We start from the raw sequence: 7,554 nt of genomic DNA on the forward strand, positions 1-7,554 counted from the left end.
GACGTCTGTACTAATCTATGAGAGGCTATGTAACTGTTAGGAAAATTCCACTTCAGTTGATTTCCTTGTCGTGCGAGATTTTGACATCACAATTCTAAACTTCTGTCTTCTATTCTCTCACAGATGGTGAGGACACGTGCTACTCGAGATGATCAGGCACTCGTGCCCTCTACTGGAGCCGTCAGAGGTCGGGGTCGGGGTAGAGGCCGAGGACGCGATGGTGGTGCAGCCAGAGCACCCGCGCGAGCTGCCACCGCGGTGCCACCAGCAGTTCCAGCCGGAGTCCAGACACCTGATACATTTGCTACTAATACTCTAGCACTCCAGGAGACTCTGGCGCAGTTTATGAGTTAGACAGTCCGGATGAGGCAGCTTCCCTGACTTGGGCTTAGTTTTCAGATATGTTCACCAAAGAGTATGTTCCCCAGAGTCTCAGGGACGCTTGGCGCGCAGAGTTTGAGCGGTTGCGCTAGGGTACTATGACTGTCTCGGAGTATGTTGTCCGTTTCACCGACTTGGCTAGACATGCACCAGCTTTGGTTTCTACTGTTCGCGAGAAGGTTTGCCGGTTTATTGAGGGGCTTATTCCCAGCATCAGGTCTAGCATGGCTCGTGAGTTGGAGATGGATATTTCTTAATAGCAGGTGGTGATCATTGCTAGGAGGATTGAGGGTATGCATGCTAGGGATAGAGAGGAGAGGGAGGCCAAGAGGTCTCGAGACTCGGGCCATTATTCTGGTGCTCGTGCCCCAGCTGCAGGTCGTCATGGTAAGGGTTATATGAGTCGCCCTGTTCATTCAGCTCTTCCAGCAGCCAGTGGTATTCCAGCTCCACCTAGGCCTCAGGAGCCTTATTATGCACCTCCAGTATCTAGTGCGCCTCCTGCACGGGGTGCTTCCGGTGGTCAGTCTAGCAGACCTGGCCCGAGCCAGTCACAGCCGCCACGTCTTCCCAGAGCTTGTTTAGAGTGTGGTGACACACATCATATGGTGAGGGATTTCCCCAGACTTAGGAGGGGTGCACCTTCACAGACTTCTCAGCCATAGTATTGCCCGTAGGGTTCTCAGGCTATGATCACAGCACCAGTTGCTATCCCACCTGCTCAGCCAGCTAGAGGTGGAGGTCGGGGAGGTAAAGGTCACCCTCGAGGGGGAGGCCAGGCCAGATACTATGCCCTCCCTGCCCATACTAAGGTTGTCGCCTCCGATTCTGTCATCACAGGTATTATCCTGGTCTGTCATAGAGTTGCATCGGTTCTATTCGATCCAGGCTCCACTTATTCTTATATGTCATCTTATTTTGCCCCGTATTTGGGAGTATCTCGGGATTCTTTGAGTTCTCCTGTTTATGTTTCTACGCCTGTTGGAGATTCTCTTATTGTGGATCGTGTTTATCGGTCGTGTTTGATTGCTCTTAGTGGTTTTGAGACCATAGCCGATTTGTTATTGCTCAGCATGGTATACTTTGATGTTATTCTGGGCATGGACTGGTTTTTGCCCTATTATGCTATTCTTGATTGTCACGCAAAAATCGTGACGCTAGCTATGCCAGGTGTACCGCGAGTAGAGTGGAGGGGTACCTTAGATCATACTTCTAGTAGAGTTATTTCATTCCTTAAAGCTCAGCGTATGGTTGAGAAGGAGTGTGACGCGTATCTAGCTTATGTGAGAGATGTCAGTATTGATACCCCTGCAGTTGATTCACTCCCAGTAGTACGGGATTTTCCTGATGTGTTTCCAGCCGACCTTCTAGGCATGTCGCCCGATAGAGATATTGATTTTGGCATTAATTTGCTGTCGGGCACTCAGCCCATTTCTATTCCTCCGTACCGCATGGCTCCTCCTGAGTTGAAGGAGTTGAAGGAGCAGTTACAAGAATTACTTGATAAGGGTTTCATTCGGCCCACTGTATCACCTTGGGGTGCTCCGGTCTTATTTGTGAAGAAGAAGGATGGTTCTGTGCGTATGTGCATTGATTATCGCCAATTGAACAAGGTTACAATGAAGAACCATTATCCTTTGCCCCGTATTGATGACCTGTTTGATCAGTTACAGGGTGCTTGTGTTTTTTCTAAGATTGACTTGCGTTCAGGCTATCATCAGTTGAAGATTCGGGAGCCAGATATCCCGAAGACTGCCTTCAGGACTCGGTATGGTCATTACGAGTTCCTTGTTATGTCATTTGGGCTGACTAATGCCCCAGCAGCCTTCATGCATTTGATGTACAGTGTATTCCAGCCATATCTTGACTCATTCGTTATTGTCTTTATTGATGACATTCGGGTATATTCCCGAAGTCGGGAAGATCATGAGCAGCACCTGAGGACAGTGCTCCATACTTTGAGGGAGAAGAAATTATATGCTAAGTTCTCGAAATGTGAGTTCTGGTTGGATTCCGTGGCATTCTTGGGTCACGTGGTATCTAGTGAAGGGATAAGGGTGGATCCGAAGAAAGTGGAAGCAGTGGAGAGTTGGCCCAGACCATCCTTAGCTACAGAGATCCGCAGTTTTCTTGGCTTGGCGGGTTATTACCGTCGATTTGTTCAGGGGTTTTCATCTATTGCAGCACCTATGACCAGGCTGACCCAGAAGGGTGCTCCGTTCCAGTGGACGGAAGAGTGTGAGGAGAGCTTTCAGGAGCTCAAGACAGCTTTGACTACAGCCCCAGTTTTGATATTGCCTACCTGTTCGGAGTCTTATACTGTCTATTGTGATGCCTCGAGGGTTGGCCTTGGAGAGGTATTGATGCAGGGCGGTAGGGTGATTGCCTACGCGTCCAGACAGTTGAAGGTTCATGAGAAGAATTATCCTGTCCATGATCTCGAGTTAGCTGCTATTGTTCACGCCTTGAAGATCTGGCGTCATTATTTCGTACGGTGTGCCTTGTGAGATTTATACTGATCACCGGAGTTTGCAGCATCTGTTCAAGCAGAAGGACCTTAATTTGTGTCAGAGGAGATGGCTAGAGCTGCTGAAGGACTATGATATCACTATTTTGTATCACCTGAGCAAGGCCAATGTGTTGGCCGATGCTTTGAGCCGCCGAGCAGAGAGTTTGGGGAGTTTAGCTTATTTACCAGCAGCAGAGAGGCCCATGACGATGGATGTTCAGGCCTTAGCCAGCCAGTTTGTGAGATTGGATCTTTCAGAGCCCAGTCGGGTTCTAGCTTGCGTGGTCTCTCGGTCTTCCTTGTTTGATCGTATCCGGGAGCGCTAGTTTGATGACCCTCATTTACTTGTCCTCAAGGACAAGGTTTTGCATGGCGATGCCAGAGATGTGACCATTGGTGATGACGGGGTATTGAGGATGAAGGGTCGAGTTTGTGTACCCAATGTTGATGGGCTTCGAGAGTTGATTCTAGAGGAGGCCCACAGTTCGCGGTACTCCATCCATCCGGGTGCCGCGAAGATGTACCAGGATTTGAGATAGCACTATTGGTGGAGGCGGATGAAGAAAGATATAGTTGGGTTTGTAGCGCGGTGCCTTAATTGTCAGCAGGTGAAGTATGAGCACCAGAGACCGGGTGGATTGCTTCAGCGGATAGAGATTCCGGAGTGGAAGTGGGAGCGGATCGCCATGGACTTTTTAGTTGGGCTCCCACGGACTTCGAGGAAGTTCGATGCCATTTGGGTGATTGTGGATCGGCTGACCAAGTCCGCGCATTTCATTCCTGTGAGTACTACCTATTCTTCGGAGCGGTTGGAGGAGATTTATATCCGGGAGCTTGTCCGTCTGCATGATATTCCAGTTTCCATCATTTCAGATAGGGGTACTCAGTTCACATCACGGTTCTGGAGGGCCATACAGCACGAGTTAGGCACTCGGGTGGAGTTGAGCACAGCATTTCACCCTCAGACGGACGGACAGTCCGAGCGCACTATTCAGATTCTTGAGGATATGCTTCGTGCGTGTGTGATTGAGTTTGGAGGGTCTTGGGATCAGTTCTTGCCATTGGCGGAGTTTTCCTACAACAACAGTTATCAGTCCAGCATTCAGATGGCACCGTATGAGTCTTTGTATGGTAGGCGGTGTAGATCCCCGGTGGGTTGGTTTGAGCCGGGTGAGGCTAGATTTTTGGGCACAGACTTGGTTCAGGATGCTTTGGAAAAGGTTAAGGTGATTCAGGATAGACTTCACACAGCCCAGTCCAGACAGAAGAGTTACGCGGACCGGAAGGTTCGTGATGTTTCCTACATGGTTGGAGAGCGGGTTCTGCTTCGGGTTTCGCCTATGAAGGGCGTTATGAGATTTAGGAAGAAGGGGAAGTTGAGTCCGAGGTTTATTGGCCCTTTTGAGATACTGAGGCGTGTTGGGGAGGTTGCCTTACCTCCCAGCTTGGCAGGAGTTCATCCGGCATTTCATGTTTCGATGCTCCGGAGGTATCGCGGTGATCCATCGCACGTGTTGGATTTCAGTTCAGTCCAGTTGGACAAGGATGTATCTTATGTTGAGGAGCTAGTGGCGATATTGGACAGGCAGATTCAAAAGCTGAGATCAAAGAACATTGCATCAGCGAAGGTTCGGTGGCGGGGTCAGCCGGTCGAGGAGGCGACTTGGGAGACCGAGCAGGATATGCGCAGCCGTTACCCTCATCTTTTCACTAATTCAGGTATGTCTCTATGCTCGTTCGAGGACGAACGAATGTTCAAGTGTGGGAGGATGTAACGACCCGGCCGGTCGTTTTGAGAATTTATGCCCTGATCCCCTATTAACTGCATTCCCCGTGTTTGTTTCTGCTATTGTGAGTTGCCAGGAGGATTTATTTGGAGTTTCGGAGAGTTTTGGGACACTTAGTCCCTAAATGAGAGTTTAAGTTTTAGACTTTGGACCGTAGTCAGAACAGTGTGAAGACGGCCTCGGAATGGAATTCCGTTGGTTCCGTTAGCTCCGTGGGGTGATTTCGGGTTTTAGGAGCGTGTTCGGATTGTGTTTTAGAGGTCCGTAGCTTATTTAGGATTGAAATGCCGAAAGTTGAATTTTTGAAGTTTCCGGTTCGATAGTGAGATTTTGATATCGGGGTCGGAATGGAATTCTGTAAGTTGGAGTAGCTCCGTAGTGTTGAATGTGACGTGTGTGCAAAATTTCAGGTCATTCGGACGAGGTTTGATAGACTTTTTGATCGAAAGCGTAATTCGAGAGTTTTTGAAGTTCTTAGGCTTGAATCCGATGTTAATTCGATGTTTCGATGTTGTTTTAGATGTTTTAAGGATTGGTATAAGTTTGGATAGTGGTATATGACTTGTTCGTATTTTGGTTGAGGTCCCGGGTGTCACACCTCCTTTTTACCTACACCCGCAGGGGTGTAAAGGAGTTTTTCCACTTAAAGGACAATCGGAAAGGGATTTATTATTAAGATTTCAGAGTCGCCACTTGGGAGATTAATGGTGTCCCAAGTCACCGGTTGAATCCCGAACCGAGGAAATTATGACTCTGTTTAACAGTCCGCGAGCCAGAAACCTGAGTAAGGAATTCTGTTAACCCGGGAGAAGGTGTTACGCATTCCCGAGTTCCGTGGTTCTAGCACGGTCGCTCAACTGTCACATTTGGCTTATTTATTTGATTTTAGTACATGTTTTAATCTATGTGCTTTTAACTTTGAACCGCTTTTATTATTATTATTTTGAGAGAATTGCAACATCGTGAAAACATATCTCGAATCGCGTCACATAAATGCACCCGCAATTTTTGACATGTTTCGACTTTGTTGAGAATTGGATTTGGGTCACATAAATGTGTACCCGTATTTAACAAAGTAAGATTATTAAAAACGCGCTTAAAGTGACTAACGCGTTATTATCTTTGGGGAGGGCCGTGAAATTCGCTAAACGACCCATCCCGAAGTCTAGGTATTTTAATTCAACCATTTATTGAAGGCCCCGCAATATATGTTTTGTTCGGCGAGGCTCGTCTCATTTTTATTTTGAGGCCAATCCTAATGTAACTATGATTTTCTATTTTACTTTGTCTCTAATAATAAAAGAAGAAACCGTAATTATTTATTATTGTTTAAAAGCTACTATATTTAGGGCCTATGAGCTCATATAAATTCAAATCTTCATCCAACTTGGGCCTTGAACACAGCCTGCTTACATCTAAAGGCCCAAGTGCACAAGGGCAGGCCAGCCATGCGTTAGGCCAAGGTCCAAGTGGACATATGACCTGGACAGGATCTAGGCTGTCTGCAAAACACTGAGGCACAAACTGCCCTGAAATGGACTGTCTATTTCTGGTCATTAACCAGGCCCAACCTCAATTCGAATTAGACAAATAATCACTGAACCTTTCCAAATTATTCAAGGTGCTACTCAAATTGATGAAATACTGATCACTCAGCTTCCCAAATTAATACTCAAATTATTTCGCTTATTTAACTGCTGGTGAATTCCTAAATACCACTAGGTGGAAAACAAACTGAATACAATGATTTTAATCACAACTCATATCAACTCATTAATGAGAAAACGTTATTTCTTGTTTCAGCTAGTAGTCCTACTTCGAATATTGAACTACACAACAAAACAACATTAAGTGAATAATTTTCCAGTTTTAAATTGTTTCCTAGCTCAAATTCCAGCACTATTTACACTTTCCCTCTAAATTCCGCTGATGTAATATTGCCTGAACTAGCCGTTGGTACGAGCTAATATTTAGCACTAATCGCACACAGTCTAACAATTCTGGCCAGACTAGTTTAACAATCCAGTAAGTCCTACGAACAAGTATAAATGGAACAATGAAAACAACTGACTCCTATTCTAGTCTAGCAACTAATGTGACAACTAACTTCATTTTAATCAATATACTAACTTAAGCATCCGTAGTCGATCAAATAACAGTCCACAGTCCAATTACAGTCCAATTAAACACATTCTAGTCGAAAGTAAACTACAAATCTAACCTATAGTCAACTATCATTACATCATGATCCAACTAGTGTGACAACTATTATTACACATTCCAGTCATGTTATAACAGGAGCAAAAATTTGAAATATGACTTCATTTCATTCCAGCTGAAGGTTACATCAGGGCAAATTCAAATGTGTACCTGAAAATCAAGTCGAAATGAACAGAAGAAGAGAATCAGCAGCAGTAACAATTTCCAGCAGCGAAATCAGTAGTGAATCAACCCAGTAGATGATGTCAAATGACTCAGAAGAAATTTCACACCAAATCAAACACAAAACCCAGTCGAAACAGCTTGAATAGTACCAAATCAATCAACACAACTTGAATAGACCAACACTTGACCAAAATTAGCTTATATGAGTCTAAATTCACTTGAAAACAACTCAGTAAATGAACTGAAACTCCAGCAGCCTAGTATTAGACTAGGAAATGTGAATCACTATCTAAGAGCTGAAATTATTCAAAAATTCTTAATGGAGCAGTACTTTTTTTTATTTTTGAAGGTTTTCTATTGTTTTTGGATTTTTGAATATTTGAATTTTCAAATTCAGTATCTGGAGATTAGAGTAGAAAATTTTTGGAGGTAGAGTTCTTTGGAGGTCTGCTCAAAACTTGTGAATCAAGGCAGTATACACTGCCTTTTATA

The 7,554-nt window shown here is 45.2% G+C and overlaps 1 protein-coding gene across 1 annotated transcript in view; it reads left to right on the forward strand.

Annotated features, from left to right (window-relative positions):
• The window catches only part of LOC109227847 (RNA-directed DNA polymerase homolog), a 13,783-nt gene continuing 8,193 nt past the window's right edge, over nt 1,965-7,554 (forward strand). The window contains exon 1 of the mRNA XM_019393040.1: nt 1,965-2,384. Coding sequence (XP_019248585.1) covers nt 1,965-2,384 — 420 coding nt within the window. The remainder of the gene's footprint in view (nt 2,385-7,554) is intronic.

This window comes from Nicotiana attenuata, chromosome 6 (assembly GCF_001879085.1).
Source record: "Nicotiana attenuata strain UT chromosome 6, NIATTr2, whole genome shotgun sequence".
Taxonomy (NCBI): Eukaryota; Viridiplantae; Streptophyta; class Magnoliopsida; order Solanales; family Solanaceae; genus Nicotiana; species Nicotiana attenuata.